The 21,015-nt window shown below is 33.7% G+C and overlaps 2 protein-coding genes across 6 annotated transcripts in view; both read right to left on the bottom strand.

The window, feature by feature from the left end:
• LOC109053988 (MAGUK p55 subfamily member 2-like) overlaps window positions 1-16,717 on the bottom strand; it is a 35,065-nt gene extending 18,348 nt beyond the window's left edge. For 2 of the 5 annotated variants that reach the window (XM_042767300.1, XM_042767301.1), the window contains exons 1-2: window positions 15,916-15,937; window positions 6,705-6,784 (exon numbers count right to left, since the gene is read on the bottom strand). In XM_042767300.1, the coding sequence (XP_042623234.1) occupies window positions 6,705-6,784; window positions 15,916-15,926 (91 nt within the window). In that variant the 5' untranslated portion in view covers window positions 15,927-15,937. Of the gene's footprint in view, window positions 1-3,321; window positions 3,662-6,704; window positions 6,785-15,915; window positions 15,938-16,314; window positions 16,466-16,559 lie in introns of those variants that run through there. The other 3 variants (XM_042767303.1, XM_042767304.1, XM_042767302.1) reach the window with 3 other exon arrangements.
• Window positions 16,718-17,419: 702 nt separating this feature from the next.
• LOC109054014 (peptide Y-like) lies at window positions 17,420-20,347 on the bottom strand. Its single transcript, XM_042768236.1, has 4 exons — window positions 20,208-20,347; window positions 19,744-19,931; window positions 17,904-17,981; window positions 17,420-17,728 (listed from the first exon to the last, which is right to left on the bottom strand). Exons 2-4 carry the CDS (start codon window positions 19,929-19,931, stop codon window positions 17,707-17,709), a joined length of 288 nt encoding a protein of 95 aa, XP_042624170.1. The 5' UTR covers window positions 20,208-20,347; the 3' UTR covers window positions 17,420-17,706.
• Between the last annotated feature and the right edge of the window lie 668 nt (window positions 20,348-21,015).

Below are 21,015 nucleotides of genomic sequence, written 5' to 3'. Positions count from 1 at the left end.
ATAATATTTTAATATAATAATTAATTGCACACTTATCATGATGAAATGTACTACAGGTCCTTCTCAAAAAATTAGTTTGAAGCAGTCATTTCTGCAAAAAAAAAAGGATTCCCGACAAGTATGAGTGCATAACTGAACAGAATTATTTGAAGGTGACTTTTTTGTATTAAAAACACTTGTTTCTATGGTAGGATGAAATCTGCGATGTTTTGAGATCGAACTTTTGGGTTGTCATGAGTGGATGCCAAATCATCAGCTATAAACACAATTAAAAGACTGAAATATTTCAGTTGGTGTCCAATGAATCTAAAATATATGAAAGTTTAATTTTTATCATTACATTAATGAAAATAATTAAATAATTAACAATATACCTTAACACGTTCATTTGTCAATATATACTAAAACCTTCAAATGTAATCAAAAAGATATATCAAGCATGAAAGTAAACAAAAACTACATAATCTATAAATAAATCAAAAAAAATAAAATAATCTTATAAAAATATAAATAAATAAATAAAAAGATACATTTTGATGTCATTCCCAGAAAGGACACCAAATAACCAAATGATATAAAGAGTCCATATAATTGATAAATTTAAATTTATAAATTAATTTTTTTTTTAAAATAATTCATAGTGTATAGTATGTGTACAGTTCAACAGCAAAGAGCTTGTTTACATTTTAAAACAAGTCAAGTTGCAATACTGAACCACATGGAAATGTCAAAATAAAACTAAACCAACTGCCTTGAGATATCTACTACAGTAAACAGATGCATTCAGAACGACTAAACACAGCAACATGCACGACAAATCAAAATATTATCCTAAATGTGTGTGGAAACAATGTGAAAGTACTGAAATGTGTCTGTGCATACATACAATGTATATGTCGAGAGCACTCACAAGGTTTGTTGCGCATAAATATATCAGACTCATGCTTGCTTACTGCATAACTCCTGCAATCGACTTTACCTTGACTGCAATCCTCATCCAATAAAACTAGTGAGAAGCTGGTTATCCTGACGAGAAACATGTTTTGTGTCTCATCTGGCCATAAAGCGGTGGGATGTTATTAGTCTGGATTTAACTAAGTGTGATGCGTGAGGGCTTGCTCTCTTCAGAAACAATTACAGAATATGACAGAGCTCATGTTTTAAAGCATAACACAATGAAATGAATAATTTGTGACGTGAGTCTCTATTCTCTATGCCATTTCTGATGTAATCAGTCTGGATTCTTTACATTAGTGCTGTTTTGGACGAATTGTTTGAATGCATTCTCTTACTGGATCCTTGGACTGAAAACTTTCCCTGAGTTTAGCGGCTTAAAATTATCTGATTGCAAACAGAGAAGTGAAATTGAGATAAAGGGTTAGAACAGAAATTGTGACAGAAAAAGTTTAACAGATTAACAAATTTTTTCATTAATCGCATGCTTTAACGCATTAACATTGACAGCCCTAATTTAAAGGAATGTAAAAAAAGTGGATCCAGTCATCTGAATTCTAATTGCACCATAAATACTCTAATGCCAAATTTACACTGCAAAGGTGGTGCAAAAGCACTTCGTAAGTGGCATTTAGTTGTATTTACACAGAGTTAAGGCTGCTCTGTGCCTGTGACGTAAAGCCCAATATCACTGTTGTGAGGTAACCACCGAATCACTGCAGGAACAAAATGTTTCTGACAAGGTTTTCCACACAGCATTATGTTATTATATTTCTGCATGAGTGAAATTACATATCTACGGATAAAACATCACATGCACAATTTACTATTTCGTTCCCTTGTTTATTTAAATTGTGCATACGATTTATAAATCGAGAGAACGAATTAGTAAATTGTGCGCATGACTTAGCAAATCGAGGGAACGAATTAGCAAATTGAGGAAATGAAATATTAACAAAGTCCACGTAACAAAACATAAAAATTAATAAATTAAATAGTAATAATACACACGTTTTAGTACATTGAGGTAAAAAATTAGTAAATCGCGTGCACGATTTATTTATTTTTTCTTGCATGCATATCATCGGCGCTCTGTACTCTGAAAACACCACCACAACAACAAATCAAACAAACCACCCCATCCACCTACGATCTCACTGTAGAAGTGAATAGCAATCTTTGAGTTCCTAGACACAATCTGTCATTACACCCATAATTCTCTCTGCTTATTTCCCAACAGCTTGTATAAACAGAGGACATATCACATCTACAACATTAAAAGACTGCTAGTCTCTCATAAATATGTAATTCTTGCTCATGTTTTGGATTGGAGACAACCAGCCCACATATTCATTAAACATACACAACCAACCTAAACATGTATTATTCAACAAGCTGACCGAATATTCATGTAATACCCAACAAGCTGACCGAATATTCATGAGGCCGACGCTGCTTGCTGTGTTCAGGAAGGACATGTTGTCAACACAATTTCACATGTCAAAAGTTCAATTGCCAGAAAATAAACAAAGTAATGCATACCAATTGCAAATACAAACAGCCCAAATAGCAAATGAAAAATAACAAATAAAATAGATCAAAACAAAATATATGAAACTGAAGTTTTTTGTGAAAAAGATGCAATGGAATGTATTCCACTTGTAAATTATTGTATTTTGAACCTCAAAGAAAGGGAGTTGAGAGAGAGAGAGAGGAAATCTGGAAATAAAGGAAGTTGTCAGACTCATTCTCTCCAGGCAGCTGTAACAAACACAGGATGTGCTCTCATGGACAAAGCTAATTGGACACTGGTTTGTCATCTCTCTTTCAATGCACCCTTCCCTGTCTCTCCTCTCCACATGCACGCACATATTATGTGCTAGAGAGGGATGTAAAAAATGTTGGTGACAATTTCTATGAAGCCTGTATATGTAAGGGTATTCATAATGAATTCATAAGGTTTTCAATTTAACAGTTGAATGTTAATATATATCTTTAAATATTTATAATCAATAATGTTTTTTTTTGTACATTTTACATTTTTTAATTAACAACAGACATAGTATTCCTTGATCATGTTACCAACTACAATGAGAATATGACACACACTTTACCAACATAACTTCTACCTAATTTTTTAATTTTAATTTTTTATCTTACACAGAAAGATCAACTACAATGAGAATATGATGCTTCTCAATCCCAACATAATTTCCATTGTAAGGCATATCAATCAATTCATCCATCATTACTGTTGTATGAACTGTTCAAACTGCAAAACCACGGTAAAAACTGTACCCACTACTCCACCAAAAAAACAACATCATTCTAAAAAACAGATCTGATCTCACGCTCTCTGTGTCTTACCTCCTGGAGCCTCTAGAGAACTGATCGATCCAATCTCCTCCAGGGACAATCTGTTATAGAGACTCCCAGCCATAGTTCAATCTTTCTGAATCCCCTTTTTCTGCCTCTAATTCATATACTTTCTTTCCCTCTTTTCTGTTCCTTCACTTTTTTCACCTCTTTGACGTCAGCACTGGTTTCCAGAAAGCCTCCCCGCCTCTCATTCTTCCTCTCCTTTCCTAGATCTTCAGTTTCTTGACTGTTCCCTCCCTTTGTTGTGACACCTCAGGCTTCCTTGTTCTTCCCATTTTTGCCTTCCCTCTTCATCCCTCCTACTGTAAGTTTAAAGGCAGCATAAACGGCTGGCCTTTCCTCCTCCTAATATCCTTCTATCTGACTCTAACAACACAGATTCCAGATACATAGGTTGCCAGAGAATTTCAGCCTCCTCCCCATCACTTCCTCTCAGCTGCTGAAAACTGTGACAGACTCACCAATAAAGCTTAACATAGCTGTAAAACCAAACGCAGAGACCTAATAAGAGGAGACAATGTAAAAGAGAGAGAGACTGAATAGAGAAAAACAGAGGAAGAGGAAGAAGAAAATGGCTCATGCGATGATCTGAACTATCCTATGCACATTTATTTTGTTTCTAGCTACAGTAAAGTACAGATTACATATTACAATCATTTTTTAAATGTATTAGATATCATGAACTAACAACTAACAACATATTTCCTATAATGTTAATTCATAAATATACTATGAATCAGTTTAAATGTTTGCTAATAATGCATTAACTAATGTTTTCAGTTACATTTTTGGTTATTTTTTTACAACTTAACATGTTTAAATTTCATAAGTATATATGCATTGGTCACTACTGACAAATGTACCTTGTACACTGTCACCCAAGTAACTTAAAGAGCTACAACAAAATAAAACAAGAGGCAGAAAAATGTGACTGCGCGCTGTATTCATGCCACAATGCATGCTGGGAACCTAAGCACCAGTATGGTACTGTGGACATCACACTATTACAGTTAATCTGTAAATAAACATGAGATGTCTGTAAATAGGCACAGATAATAAATACTGACACATACAATCACTGTGATTCTACAGCACAATGCTGCTACATCAATTATTTCCTGTTTTTGTTCAATGTGAATTCACAGTAAACTATTTACTTATATTTAACTGAAATACACTGTAGAAATACTACTGTAAAAAAAACTATTATCCAACAAATACTGCAAATTAATCCCAATTCATACAGATGATCAAAGTCTACTTTGTTAATATACACACTGTAAACAAACTGTAAATCTAAACCTTGTAATAATGAATAAATACAAAACTAAACAAACCATATTGTGCATATTTCTAATAGCTGGCTAAAGGAGTTGTATGTATGATCAGTTAGTTGTCATGATGGTGGCAGCCAGTGTTTACTTGTGGCTAACTGGACCTCATTATCACAAGTGTCATCAAGTGGTGATATGAGGCTTCTATCTTTTAGACAGATCTAGATGAGTTCATATAGTGCTGACACTGACACTTCAGTAATGGCAAGGAAAGCAGTTTCTTTAGGTGATCGGGTGAAGGAAATGCATAGGATGGAAGCCAGCACGTCCCCTAAGGGTGATGATGTACCAAAGTCTTGAATGTCAGTGCTCACAAGTTAAGTGGAAATTTGATTGGGCACTTTCCAGTGCTCATAAAGAAATCTTGTTAGTGTCATTGCGCAACAACAGGCACCAAAAACTAGAGGCACTGACATCCCCTATAATGAAGACCTTGGACAGTCTTGTCTTAAACCCACTTTAGAATCTAGTTCAGCTCAAGACATTCTGTCAAGCACCACTTCATTTAGTAATAGAGTAATTGAGCTGGCCTTCTGGATCAGCATGTTTAGGTGCTTACAATCTGCTGAAATGGTATTGCTCCCTCAGCAGACCAGAAAGGCATGCAGGACACTACAGACCGGTAAAGCTACAGGTTTAAAACTTCAGGAGCTTCTTAAAGTACAGCCACATTTCTAGAACATTTATTAGTCTAATCTGTCTGTTCAGAATGATTCCAAGCTACATCTACTTCAACGTCAGTGTACAAGTCCTACATAGAGAGCCATGAGCTACCAACGTGCCATTATCCCTCGGTTGCCGCAGAGAGTTGTAATTAGTAAGTCACTTTGGTTAAAGAGAATCTAATGGACACTAGGGTCATTGGCTTGTTTATTTTACAGTCTACAAAGTCTACTGAGTAGACGTCAGAGGACAGAGAGCACATAGCCAAAACAAACGTCCTGAGGTAGGTATATGGCTGCTGCCCCAGAGGGAGTAACTCAACATTAGAATTAGAGTAACGTGTCCCAGGTTGCACCATTTGTTATTCACACAAATGGTCTCTTGGTTTTTTTTTTGTTTTAGTTTTTTTTGTCCGTGTGCACAATCCATTCAGTGTGATCACATAGCTGAAAGTATCGGCTCTGAGCCAAGATTCTGTGCAGTGTAAGAGATTACAATGTGTGCACTCTTGTGACTGCTGGTCAGCACTGAGAGCTCTTTCATTAAATACCAAATACCTGTACAATAACAGAAGGATGGTAATGACGTCTGTTAAAAGGTGGTGCTGATTTAAACGGTAATTCACTGTAAATTCATGCTTGTTTAAAATATTTAAAAGTAACGTTCATTTATACAACTTTAAAAATGCTACACAATGTATTAGTATGAGTATAAATTAACTTAACTTGAAACAATTCATAAAAATTAAAAATAAATTTTAAATTATTACACTATAAAAATTAAAACATGAATAACAAAAAAAAAAATAAAAAATTGTCTCTTATTAAAAAAAAATTTAAATTTAAATTTACAATTTTTAAAAAAAAAAAATACTTAGATTAATTTAAAACAAATATATATAAAAAAAAAACTAAAACACCATTAGAATTAACAAACACAAACACAAAAACAAAAATTTTTCAAAAACGTTCCCATCTTCAATTGTTTAGAAAAAAAACAGTCCAACCTCAACCTCCAAAAACTGCACACATCTCTTTAAATTTAATCACTGAACCATGATGTAACATTTTTAAAAATCAATATTGTTGAATACCTATATATATAGCTGTCCAGAGAAATGCAATGATATTGACTCAAGTGTCTCTTCGATGAAAGCTACGGTTTGAAGCTTGGCAGATGTGTGGCTACTCAGTGAAGCACAAACATTTAATCCCAGTTTATTGTGGGGTTCCAGCCAAACATGGCTGACTGGCTTGTTATGGTTGTCACTGACGTTCCCTCCTCATTATATCACAAAACCTCTTGTGGACTAACAAGGTTTTGGAATGGTAACAAACTCTAAGTTCAGTAAATCATTAAGATAATGCATCTTACCTGAGTCAGAGCTGGCGGATGCTACTGGCATTTTCGTTTTCTTTGAGTGTCTGTCCGTTACCGAATTTGTCAGAGGCCAACTACAGAGAGAGAGACCGAGAGAGAGAGAGAGATTCTGTGTGAAAATCACATGGTCAGCCCGAGTATTTACCCCAAATCCACCCTCTCTGCAGAGAGCTGTAATGCATTCAGTTCTGGATAGATTACTTACAAATTGTAGTTCATTACTGAATACAAATTACATGGTAAAAAACTGTAGTTAGTTACTAGATTGTCCTGGCCAGTGAAGTAAACAAGGAGAAAGGATCTAAATCAGGTTTTTTTTTTTTTCATCAAAACAAAGAAGATACTACAGGTCCTTCTCAAAAAATTAGCATATTGTGATAAAAGTTCATTTTTTTTCCATAATGTAATGCTAAAATTAAACTTTCATATATTTTAGATTCATTGCACACCAACTGAAATATTTCAGGTCTTTTATTGTTTTAATACTGATGATTTTGGCATACAGCTCATGAAAAACCCAAAATTCCTATCTCAAAAAAAATTAGCATATTTCATCCGACCAATAAAAAGAAAAGTGTTTTTTAATACAAAAAAAAAGTCAACCTTCAAATAATTATGTTCAGTTATGCACTCAATACTTGGTCGGGAATCCTTTTGCAGAAATGAATGCTTCAATGCGGCGTGGCATGGAGGCAATCAGCCTGTGGCACTGCTGAGGTGGTATGGAGGCCCAGGATGCTTCGATAGCGGCCTTAAGCTCATCCAGAGTGTTGGGTCTTGCGTCTCTAAACTTTCTCTTCACAATATCCCACAGATTCTCTATGGGGTTCAGGTCAGGAGAGTTGGCAGGCCAATTGAGCACAGTAATACCATGGTCAGTAAACCATTTACCAGTGGTTTTGGCACTGTGAGCAGGTGCCAGGTCGTGCTGAAAAACGAAATCTTCATCTCCATAAAGCTTTTCAGCAGATGGAAGCATGAAGTGCTCCAAAATCTCCTGATAGCTAGCTGCATTGACCCTGCCCTTGATAAAAAACACAGTGGACCAACACCAGCAGCTGACATGGCACCCCCAGACCATCACTGACTGTGGGTACTTGACACTGGACTTCAGGCATTTTGGCATTTCCTTCTCCCCAGTCTTCCTCCAGACTCTGGCACCTTGATTTCCGAATGACGTGCAAAATTTGCTTCCATCCGAAAAAAGTACTTTGGACCACTGAGCAACAGTCCAGTGCTGCTTCTCTGTAGACCAGGTCAGGCGCTTCTGCCACTGTTTCTGGTTCAAAAGCACACGCCTGTGCACGGTGGCTCTGGATGTTTCTACTCCAGACTCAGTCCACTGCTTCCGCAGGTCCCCCAAGGTCTGGAATCAGTCCTTCTCCACAATCTTCCTCAGGGTCCGGTCACCTCTTCTCGTTGTGCAGCGATTTTTGCCACACTTTTTCCTTCCCACAGACTTCCCACTGAGGTGCCTTGATAGATACAGCACTCTGGGAACAGCCTATTCGTTCAGAAATTTCTTTCTGTGCCTTACCCTCTTGCTTGAGGGTGTCAATGATGGCCTTCTGGACAGCAGTCAGGTCGGCAGTCTTACCCATGATTGTGGTTTTGAGTAATGAACCAGCCTGGGAGTTTTTAAAAGCCTCAGGAATCTTTTGCAGGTGTTTAGAGTTAATTAGTTGATTCAGATGATTAGGTTAATAGCTCGTTTTAGAGAACCTTTTCATGATATGCTAATTTTTTGAGATAGGAATTTTAGGTTTTCATGAGCTGAATGCCAAAATCATCAGTTTTTAAACAATAAAAGACCTGAAATATTTCAGTTGGTGTGCAATGAATCTAAAATATATGAAAGTTTAATTTTATCATTACATTATGTAAAATAATGAACTTGTATCACAATATGCTAATTTTTTGAGAAGGACCTGTATAATAAGATACACCAAAAATTGCAGGAGAAAATGAAAACTGGAGCACAGGAAACAAAAACGTAACAAAGGAAAGCCAGGTGGATGAGAAATGAATATGCAAATTATAAAACTACTGAAATATTAACTAAGTATTAAGTACATTTTTAAGGTCAAAATATTGTGTGAATAATATGATTATGTAATACATAAAAACATAACTGTAATCTAATTAGAAGCATTTTAAAATGCAATATAATCAAATTATAAACACTTTTGCAAAAATAATTATTCACTTTATGCAAAATTATGAATTCAGATGCATTTTTAAATCATAATTTGAAACAGAAACCATCCAATTTCGGGTAAGCAAACAAACATTTATTATAGACTCTCAACATTTCACATAAATAGAAGTCATCACAACATGCAGTCTCTTGTTCTCTCTTGAGAAAGTTGTGCGTTACACTATCCTAATGGGAAAATAAATGTGTGATGCCATGGACAAATATGGCAACTCTTTCACACATTTTTAGCTGCACACCTGCGCACACACACACACAGTTAAATGGCACTTTATACCACTATCCTACACACACACTGTGTTAAATATAGCTCTCACTGAAGCTGTTAAACTCTGACTGTGCACCTCGGCAAGACTTTGCATAACCTAGCTGAATGTGTGTGTGTGTGTATGAGAGAGAGAGATTGTGTAAGTGTGTGTGTATTACGCTCCAGTGCTCTTTACCAGTCTCCTTAGCTCACTGTCAAAACCAAACCCTAATCACAGAAACAAGACAGCATTTGAGCTTGGAGAACTACTTACATGGTAATACAGAGTTTCTGGAGACCATGATAACATCAAAACATAAATCAAAAAGTTTCCCTTTGGTTTACATGACAAACCAGATCATTTCTTACAGCAAAATCATGATTCTGTATAATCCTACTTCACTAACAAAAAGTTTTTTTGTAATTAACATAGTAAAGCTCTAGTGATATAATTTTGCAGAGGTAACTGTATAAGGTGACATGTTTCATATTTAACAATTTCAAGAATATAAATGATACGATTTCTGAAAACAACAAAAACAATTATTCAAAAGTATGGCAGGTTTTTCAACTCTGCCTCGATCTGCATTTCTGTGTATTTCTGCATTTGCTAAAGCACACGTTAATGTGACCAATTATGATGGATTTATTTTTACAAACACACCGCTTTTCACTTCAGAAGACGTTACTTAATGGACTGGAGTCGTGTGGATTACTATTGATTATTGTGATGTTTTTATCAGCTGTATGGACTCTCATTCTGATGGCACCCATTCACTGCAGAGGACCCATTGGAGAGCAAGTGATGTAATGCTACGTTTCTCCATTCTCTGTTCTTATGAAAAAACAAACTAATCTACCAGTACCAAACTAATCTTGAATTGCCTGAAGGAGTTTATATTTTCAGCAAATCTTAATTTTTGGTTAAACTATTTCTTTAATACTATATATTGCCAGCCTACTATATTTTTAAGTAGGCTAGTATTTGAAACACTATGCAGTATAGTATATCATGGTGCCTCAAACAAAGTCATAGTCATTAACACTGAGTGATATACTTCTGTGTTATCTCTCTTTGTTACCGTCTCTCTCTCTCTCTCTCTCTCTCTCTCTCTCTCTCTCTCTCTCTCTCTCTCTCTCTAACATGTCTGTTGTGACATTGGCTTTCCTCAGTGGCAGAAAACCCAGCAATCAGCTCCTCCTGCCAGCACAGGAGCCTGAACACAGCTGTGTGTTTGTTACTGACAAGTGAGATAAAAGACACAGGAGTGATAGACAAAATAACATGTCTTAACACAAGAGACAAGACAAGAATAGCATCTTGAAGCAATCCTGATCTCAATAAAGACATGCTCTATTCATTCTCGACAAAGCTCAGCTATCTCTACAAAAATGGTGAAGTCTGTGACATTAGTGTTACCATATGAGATTCCTGGTTGTTTTGTTCTAGATTCATTAGTGTAAAAAACTTGCTTGGGAACAACTCAACACAATTTTACATTACATTACATTTAGTCATTTAGCAGACACTTTTATCCAAAGCGACTTACAAATGAGGACAATGGAAGCAATCAAAACCAACAAGAGAGCAATGATATGCAAGTGCTATAACTAAGTCTCAGTTAGCTTAACGTAGTACACGTCATGTCTTATGGCAATTTGTAACTATTATACAGTTATACAATCTACTTGAAATAGGTTAGAGAAGAAACCTCATGCTTACTTTAGTCATACATTTCTGCACAAATCTCATAATACAGAAAAACATAAGAAATAGCCACCACATATAAGAACATTTCTTAAGATCTTTCTGGCTAATTAAAACCATAAAAAGCATTTTCGTTACTTGAAATAAAATAAACACTAACTGTAAAAAAATATAATCAGAATCAGAATCAGAAAGAGCTTTATTGCCAAGTATGCTTGCGCATACAAGGAATACAAGGAATATATATATATATATATATATATATATATATATATATATATATATATATATATATATATATATATATACAGTACAGGTCAAAAGTTTGGAAACATTACTATTTTTAATGTTTTTGAAAGAAGTTTCTTCTGCTCATCAAGCCTGCATTTATTTGATCAAAAAATACAGAAAATATGTAATATTGTGATAATTATTACAATTTAAAATAATTGTTTTTAAATTTATTATACTTTAAATTATCATTTATTTCTGTGATGCAAATACAAATTTATATGATCACTAACACATAAACATTCAGAAACCAAACCAAACTGATGATTCATTATCAAAGTTGGAAACAGTTCTGCTGCTTAATATTTTTTCAGAACATGTTTTTAGGATACTTTTTTAGGATACTTTGATGAATAAAAAGTAAAAAAAAAAAGAAAAAAAAAAAAAGAAGCTATGTTTTTAAAATATAAATATTTTGTAATAACAATATACACTACTGGTCAGTAATTTGGGGTCAGTAATTTTTTTTTCTTTCTTTTTTTTTAATAATATCAATACTTTTATTCAGCAAGGATGTGTTCAATTGATAAAAAGTGATAGTAAAGAAAATATATTATTAGAATATATATTATTAGAATTTTTTTTTTATTTTGAATAAATGCAGTTCTTTTTAACCTTTTATTCATCAAATATATTAGACAGCAGAACTGTTTCCAACACTCATAATAAATCAGAATATTAGAATGATTTCTAAATGATCATGTGATAGACTGGATGTTACATGTGACACTGAAGGCTGGAGTAATGATGCTGAAAATTCAGCTTTGCATCACAAGAATAATTTTTTTTTTTTAAAGTATATTCAAATAGAAAACTATTATTTTAAGTTGTAATAATATTTCACAATATTACAGTTTTTTCTGTATTTTTGATCAAATAAATGCAGGCTTGATGAGCAGAAGACACTTCTTTCAAAAATATTAAAAATAGTAATGTTTCCAAACTTTTGACCTGTACTGTATATATATATATATATATAAAAATAAATTGCTAACTGGAACCTATTTGATTACAGCTAGATGCCAAAGCAACATTTCTCTTTTTCATTTAGTTTAAAAGAAACACTAAAAATTTAAATACAAAAAAACTTAAATTATATTTTAAACTAATAAAAATGACAAAAACAAACAACAAATGACTATTAATTTAGTAATACAACTAAAATCTAAAAGGAAAATAGAAAATATTAAAAAAATTATAATAATAATTCAAAATATAAATAAAACTATAATATTATCTCAATGCTACTAAAATAACACTGGGCTGATTTCACTTAATGTTAAACATTAGTCAGATGGACAGGTGGGATGCTGCTGCCTGTGCGTTCTTAAAAACCATTTTAACAATTAAACAAGTTAACTAGCCTACTATACAGAAATTGACAAATTAAGCACTGCATAGACTTCACCATATAAATTAAACATAAATTGATTCATAACAAAGTTATGAACAATATTCAAAGAAGAGCAGTGAGTAATTCTCTCATTTTCTTTTGTTGTTTGATGAACAGATGATGGTAGACAGAAGCAGGTTTATACAGTAGAATGCTGTCACTGAATGCACAGATACTGACTAGCATTTGTTTACTTTTCAAACTGTTTATTTTCACTAAAGACATGACTGACTGTGTTTAGTGAAAACTCACCAAGACAGACATTTTGACATATACGAAGCGCAAAGTAGCACAGGTGCTGGTGAATCTGGGCTAAAAATAGCCCCTTTCAGCTTACTTTACATTGGAGAATGGCTGTAACCAAGACAACCATAAGCACCTCTCACACACGCTGCCTCTTTTTTTTTTTCTTTTTTTTTTTTTGTGCCGGTTCACCATGGCAACAACAGGGACTGCATTAAACAGTAATTACAATCTACACCAAGTAGTAGTTTTTCAGAAAGTTACTACATTTATAATTTAGCAAAACCTAATATGGCGTTTATAAATTGGTAACTACTAAATAAAATATTAAGGTCATAGATTTTCATTAAAATGATGTATGAAGACAATCCATTCTTTTACTGGAACAGAGTTTACCAAATGGGGGTTTGTGAGTTGATGAAAAGCTAATAATTTATTAAATCAAATCCAGCCAGCACAATTATTTGAAATACAACTGAAACTGTGATATATCTTATCAAATTGCAGTTACCAAATTAAAGGCTGCGATTTAATTAATAAAATATATGGTCAGTTGTCCTGCATGTTTCACTGTGACACTGTGTTCATTTACATGCAGACAGTGTTTACACAAAACCTTTTTATGTGTTTTGGCCATTTATTTTCATGAAAAGGGTGTTTTGGGGCAAACTACTGAGAACAGGTTTCAATTTGCAAGTTTTTAAAATTATATCGTTATCAGCTCCATGTAAACTACAACATTTGTGAAAATGGTGATGTCATGTGCATGCCTATTATTATTAAATCTATAGGCATATGTGCATAAGTGCGCAGGCGCTCAGTGTTTCACTGGCATGCATTATACAGCATTTTTAGTCGTTTTCGCAGATCAGCGTGAAGGAGGATTGTCTTGACAGCGCTATTGTCTGAACACAAAACGTTTTAAAAAATGTACCCTCAGAGTGGCTCAGTTCACAGTAAATGCTGCTTCTCATGAACTCCATCTCCGTAAGTGCTGTGAGTTTAATGTGTATTATAGGAACATGTCACCAATACCCTGCTGAAATAAAACCTTGAAGATTTGACATGTTAAAAGCTTGAGGGTTTGAGTGTTTGAAAGTGAAGAATTTAAGACATAAGCATTTGTACTGTTACTTGCAGTTTTCTAAGTTTTATGTATTAGTTCTTGTAAGTGTGAACAACACACATAAAAGTGACTTAATTTTCTTTCTAAAAAATATCATACGTTTCAATACAAATCACATTCATATAAACCCATTCAGACAAGCACAGTTTTCCTCTATAGTTGTGTTTATATGTGTTTCTTCTAATAACAAACATAGATGACATATATATATAAAGAACTTGATCCTTAAAGCCTATTGTTTAGAACAATAATTGTTTTATTTTAAAACAATAATTTAGAACGTTATTTTATATTTGAACATTCAAAATAAATAACTTCCTTAGCAACCTACATATTGCTGGAAAACTACATAATTTATACACTTTTGAGCAGCCAAATACACACTGACAACATCAGATTTACTGCTTGCTACTGTTAGCCAAAAGCAGGGCAGTATTTATAATTTCTACTTATACAAAGAACCTCTCAGCATGATTCCTTGTATTCCTTGTCCAATAATTTATCATGAATTTTCTTATGACCAGCACGCAAGTGCTTCTGAATTACGCAGCTACAGCTGTGTTAAAGATACACACACAGTTACACACACAAGCTCAATTAGCTTAACCAAAAGCAGTCAGGACAGCAGATGACAGTGGGAGGTCAGCACTAACAGCACTGTAGCATTTGCTCTCCAGCTGCGCAGCGGCAGTGACGGTTGCCTGGCAACACACAAAATCCCAAGAGCCTCTACTGTAGGGTATTTGAATGGAGCAAAAGAACTAGAAAACTGGGGAGTAAATCTTGTTATTAATAGTGCTGCTCTGTGTTTAGGCATGTTATTTAGAAATGCAATTGATGTTCTTTATTAATATATATATATATATATATATATATATATATATATATATAATGTGCCAAATGAGTGACAGAAAACCTCTTTTCATTGCATGTTGATGTCCCACAGTATAGTATTATTCAATCGAAGACATTACCTTACGAACAAACTCAAAACAAAATCAATCGAATCTAGAATATGAAACATCTTAGACCTTCTGAGGTAAAATACCACGTCTTACAAGGTCACTGATGCACACTTTTCCAGTTTTCATGGAAACAGTCCCTGGAGCTGCACACGTGGGTAAAGCTGCCACACAGAGTGGAACAGAAGCAGAGAGGTCATGTCATGTTTATGAATGAGACACAGAAGTGAACGTGGGAGTTGAAGAGGTGTCGACTTTCCCACACAAGCCAGCAAAACACGTTAAATGAAAATCAACTCAAATAGACCAAAATATTCCTAACTGGGACATGAACTACAACAAGATGAGAAAAAAAAAATCAAATAAAAGATATAACAAAATAACAAGAATAAATTACATAATAATAGAAATATAGTAATAGAAATACAAATCTGTTATTTTAGTATCAAAGCAAGTTTTATTTTAGTATCACTGAAATATTAATATAGTTTTTATTAATATTTTGAATGATTTTTTTATATATTTTCTTTTCATTTTAATTTGAGTAATGTTGTTGTTTTTGTCAGTTTTACAAGTTTTTGTTTTAAAATATGTAAAATGTCTATATAGTCCCTATATTTTCTATTTTAATATACTTCAAAATACAATTTATTCCCGTGATGCAAAGCTGAATTTACTTTTTTTTTATGGTTTTAGTTAACTATAAAAACCCTGATACAAATACATATAATTCAATTAAAAATAACAAATAACATTAAAAAGTAATTGACTCCGTCTCAAAACTGTAAGATAAAAGATCAAATAAAATGGAACAAAATATATTACAAAAAAAAAATATATAATAATAAAAATAATAATAATAATAATAACAACAACAGGAAAAATATTTATTAATACAAACTTTGGACTATGCATGCAGTAAAGTTGTTGTTGTTGTTGGATTTTCCAACCACTACTCAAGTGAAAACAACTAAAATATAATAAAATCTCATAAGACCAGTGTGATAAAATGAATCTTACGAAGTCTTCATAACAGGTGACGTCATTGTGAATGATCCGAACTGTTAATTAACTGTAACACACACACACACACACACACACACACATATAAATCTACTCATCATTGCATGCTTTTCCTTTTAATTAGCCTAAACACATTTAGTTATGCGAGGTATGGTACAGTGATGGTATCAGACAGTAAAACACATGGCACTGAATAATTTCCATTATCTAGCTTTATTAAAAAATCTAATACTATCCTGGTACCAAATGTCCAGAAAAGCCCATGTAGTACCGTGGTATTTTTGACATTACACTGACATTAGTAAAATAAGATTCAAATTCAGTCCAAATCAAACTCTACTGTCTAGCTGTTACTTGTCTGTCGCGTCGCTCGCTGTTATGAACGTCTTGGCTCACCTGTGATGTCTGACAAGGTGAAATAAACCAGCGGTGCACGTCTTTCACGGTTTGCAGACGGTGGTCATGATGATGGTCGCTGAATTAACGCGTATAATCCACCGGCTCTCGAACCATTAATAAATTCACGTCTTATTTACCGCAAACAAACCTGATAAACCAACAACCAATGAGTCTAATAGACAGAAATATTATCACATAGAGCACTTTAAATTAAATCATCTATTTAGTCAGTATCTCCTCACCTTATAATTAAACGAAGATTTAAACAACCTGTGTACCCGCTTTACATCACGTCTCTGACCGGCGGCGATGCGCTTTTGTTGTACTGAGATGCTGTGTCTTAAAGGGGCAACACACTCCACGCCTCTCTGCGGACCCCACCACATCACCTCTTCTACCCAGTCTCAAATCACTCAGATCTTTACAGCTTTAAAAGCAATTCACCATATACCGCAGTCTCTCAGTTTTAGATGCTATTAAATTATATTTATTCCATTAATAACAACTCTAACTAAGATCAAGTTTGGTTATTTTTCCAAAAATAAACTCTTGTGGCGGTACCATAGTACTGAATCATTAGGTAGGCTATTTGAAATATAAAAAAGGGGCATTGCCATTCTACATGTCCAAATAGCATATGAGATTTTTAGTCGTGGACTATTTTTATTCATAGTATTCATAGTCTTAATTTACAAGAGAGATATAAAAAACATTAGATTAATAGAAATATTTTTATTTTTACATTTTATACAATGTTTTTGCGCACAGGCTATAGCATTTATATGGAACTTTAAAAGTACATTAAAGAATGTCCATAAAATATGCTTTTTTGTTCAGTGCAATATGAACAGTATTTTTTTTTTAAGTAGTATTTATTATATATATATATATAATTACAACCAAATGTTGCAAACTCATTCATGAAACAACAATGGCCAAATAAAAATGTTGAAATATTGTTGATTTCCTCCATCTTACACAGATGTACTAGTTCAGACACAATCTTTCAAGTCTTTATTTAAGAATAACTAAATATATATATATATATATATATATATATATATATATATATATATAGAAAAATAAAGAGAGGGATCAAGGGTTCAACATTCAGTATTTTTTTTTATTGTCAATTTTGTCAGTGAATAATAAATTATTTACAATTTTCTTTCACAAAGCATAAATCAAATCATAAGAGAGAGAAAGAGAATGAGAGGGAGAAATAGGCTGATAGAGTTGTACATATCATGAGGTGTTTCTGGAGCCTCATTATGATGAGGGTTTGGCTCATGCTGGTTTCTGCTGTTCAGTAAACTCATTTATTATCATAGAGATGGATGGATGAAGAAAGCTGCTGCACCAGCCACAGAGAAGGAGAGAGGAGTCACATCACCATAACAAGTCTTCCACACTGCACAGAAACAAAGCAATCATTTCAATATCTCCACCAGGGGTTTGTCTGAATATCTCTGGAATGACTGTGACTGACTGAGCAGGTGCATTTGTATCTTTGTGATTAAATATAACATGCATTGATACAAAACTACAGAAACAAAGATATTCCAGCATGTTCCCTCACTGCTCACCGGGGCCTGACGTCCTGTTCCTCTTCGCCGAACAGCAGTTCAGCCACAGCGGCCTCAGGGGTGGATCGCTTCCCATATCTGAAGAATGAGCAGATGCATGAGAATGAATTGTGAATGATTTGATGCGTCATTCAAGTCTGTAGCCCAAGTTACATGTTTAGTACTTAGTGTTTGTTCATTTCCATTACTCTAAATATGAGCAATAGTATTAGTGATGCTGGCTTGAACAAACATCACCAAAAAGAATTGCAATCCAGCTTCCTGAATTAAATGAAAGAGAGTGATCTTCCAGATAATTGTAGATAAATTCACAATTATAAGGAAAATTAAGGAAAAACAGAACCAGAATAACACGATCGTCATTTAATTGCAGCCTTTTAACTTGTTGCAGAAAATATCAGGGTACATCTCTAGCATGCAACATCAGAGACATTACCAGACATGTTAATCCCACTTAATAACAATCTATTTTAACACACAGCACAATAATGAGGGGTTACGTACAGGTTGAAGGATATCTGGCAACTCAGCCCACCCCTCCAACATATACACACACACATATTTAATCAATTTTATTTCTGTTTTATTTTTAGTCATTTTAGTACATCAACTTAAAATAAATTAGAAATGTTTGTTGGCCACTAGCTGAAATAAAATATCTTGTTTATATTTTCTTTTTTATCATTTAATATCATACCTGTATCTGCTATAGTACTTCTTGTAAGAGATATTTAAACAAATCTAATACAAGCTCAAGTAATAACCCAGTGACTGGAAAATGGGATATAAAAAACTGCAACACAGTGGTTCAGTAAATGACGTCAATATGAGAGAGATGTGCTAGAAATGGTGCCAGTAATATAAGTATCATACTCTCCATTATCATCTGAAAATCTTTGTTGGGCCATTAGCTGTTTTCTGCTGTTTTTATTTTTTATTTTTTATTACAGAATCATGTTTCAAGAATCATCTGAATGGGCTTCAATCATAAAACACAAGCAGAACAAATTTGTGGATAAATTGTTTGTAAAATCATTCTTACATATTTTGTCACATTCAGTCCAGTGTGATCATTTATGTAAGATGCTTTTACAAACAATTTACACAGAAATTCTTTCTAGTGACTTATAATAATGGCTTACAATAATGAGACACGAGCAAACATTATTCATCTAGGTTAATGTTACTTTATAAATATACTATTTTTTCAATGTTTGATGTTTGTTTACAATAGATTAACTAATGTTATTTATAATATAACCTAAAAAAGTGCATATTCATAATTAATCATTAAGTTACATTACCAAATGCTGTAAAAATTCTGCTTATTTATAATTCATGATCACTAATGTATTAAATAATTTACCAAAGAAACATGCATATATAATGTTCAATCAATAACATCGCCCATCATATTTGCTAAATGAAATCCAATACTTGTTTCTTACTAAATTTGGGCTGCTGATTCCAAAAATAGTGCCTGTATGATGGGTATTTCATAGCATTTTTGCTTACAACATGATTCCTATTTTTCGCTGAGCCAGATTAGTACTATTCGTTCAAATCTTAACCAATTTTTACATTTATGAATGAGTCTGAATACATTATTTAATGCCTAATCATGATTTCAAGGTTAAAATGATAGCCAGTGACAGAAGAAATGCAAACACGACCCATATTTGTGGGTGTTTCACTTTCAAGATGAAGGCATGTGTTTGTAATGAAAGCTATTATTAAGTAATCAGTGCTACTGTTAGCCTCTAATACTGAATGATCTGCCAAAATCTGCTCTGACACATGTAATTGTACAAAGGTAATGGACATGTAATTCTAGTCTCACCTCTGTCGTGTGATGAGATTGATGTAGTGTCTTAGAGCCGTGTGGTACTTGGCCATCTCCTCTGGACCCATATCTCCTGCTGGAGGTTCTGGTTTGGGCGGGTAAGCTTCAGCCAGGCTGCTGAGACACACGATGACACACAGCACAAGAGCCAGCGGCACGGTCCAAGATCTCAGTGCACTCGCCATCTGATAGACACAGACAGAAAACCTCTGGGATTCATACTTTTGATTCAGATGGACTTTGAAGAGCAAGTGCCAAAGTCTACAAAACTTGAATTCATTTCAAATATACTATTAAACATTTTCTGTAAATTTTCTATTGATAGCCTCAATAGATCACTTGATGCATTTGTTATGGTGCTATCCATGGTGCTGATTTTGTTGAAGTTCAACTAAAGTCATCAACTAAAGGCAATTTCATATCTTTGCTTAAATGAGTGAAAGAAGCAAAATGCTACTTACTCTGCAGTAGATGTTCAGGCCCAGAAGGATTGTATAGATCTGATGTTGGTTGTTGGCGTTGATCTGCTCCTCTCTCACCAGACCATGGTTCTTTTATAGCTCATGAGACCCCAGAGGGAGGTCCAAACCCCACCCAGCACTTACACACAACTAGAGTGTTAATGATAAACTAATGAGTCATTGGTACAAGCCATCCAACCCTATTATCACAATATCTATGATATTCTGAACATTAAAAAGACTGCTGTATGATATGGATTCAAACTGAATAAATTGAGACTGGGTAATTCAAATACTGTTCCAGCCAATAGTTTTATTTTTTAAATCTCAACAGCTGATGATAAGCATTTAAAATGGTTAAAATAAAATTGAGTATTGTGATTTTTTTATATAGTATAGTCAGTTTAACACTTTTACATAATTCAGCAATAAGGTAAATGTTGTGAATATCAGCATTGTAATGGGCACTGGTTAAACCCAACATGCATGAGTATATTCACAATACAGCACAGCCTTGAGTGCCTTATTGTTTTTATAACATGCTTGGAGCATAATAAAAAATACTAATTACACAAAAATTCTTTCAAACATCATTTTTTAGGCAAATTTACTGGCATTTTCCCAGTAGATATAGTCTCTGACATGTAAACATGGATAATAGTTGTCAATAGGTCCTGTGCGGTCATATACACAGTGTCTAGATACTGTATTTCAACTTGACTGGAATGATATATTAATTAATAAGCTCCCAGGACTGTAAGTAACACTCTAGTTTTTTATTTAAAAAAAAGTTTTGATTTGATACTCA

Source organism: Cyprinus carpio, chromosome A12, assembly GCF_018340385.1.
Source record: "Cyprinus carpio isolate SPL01 chromosome A12, ASM1834038v1, whole genome shotgun sequence".
Lineage (NCBI taxonomy): Eukaryota > Metazoa > Chordata > Actinopteri > Cypriniformes > Cyprinidae > Cyprinus > Cyprinus carpio.
The sequence above is the reverse complement of the archived record's forward strand: the minus strand, read 5'-3'. Positions and strand labels throughout refer to the sequence as shown.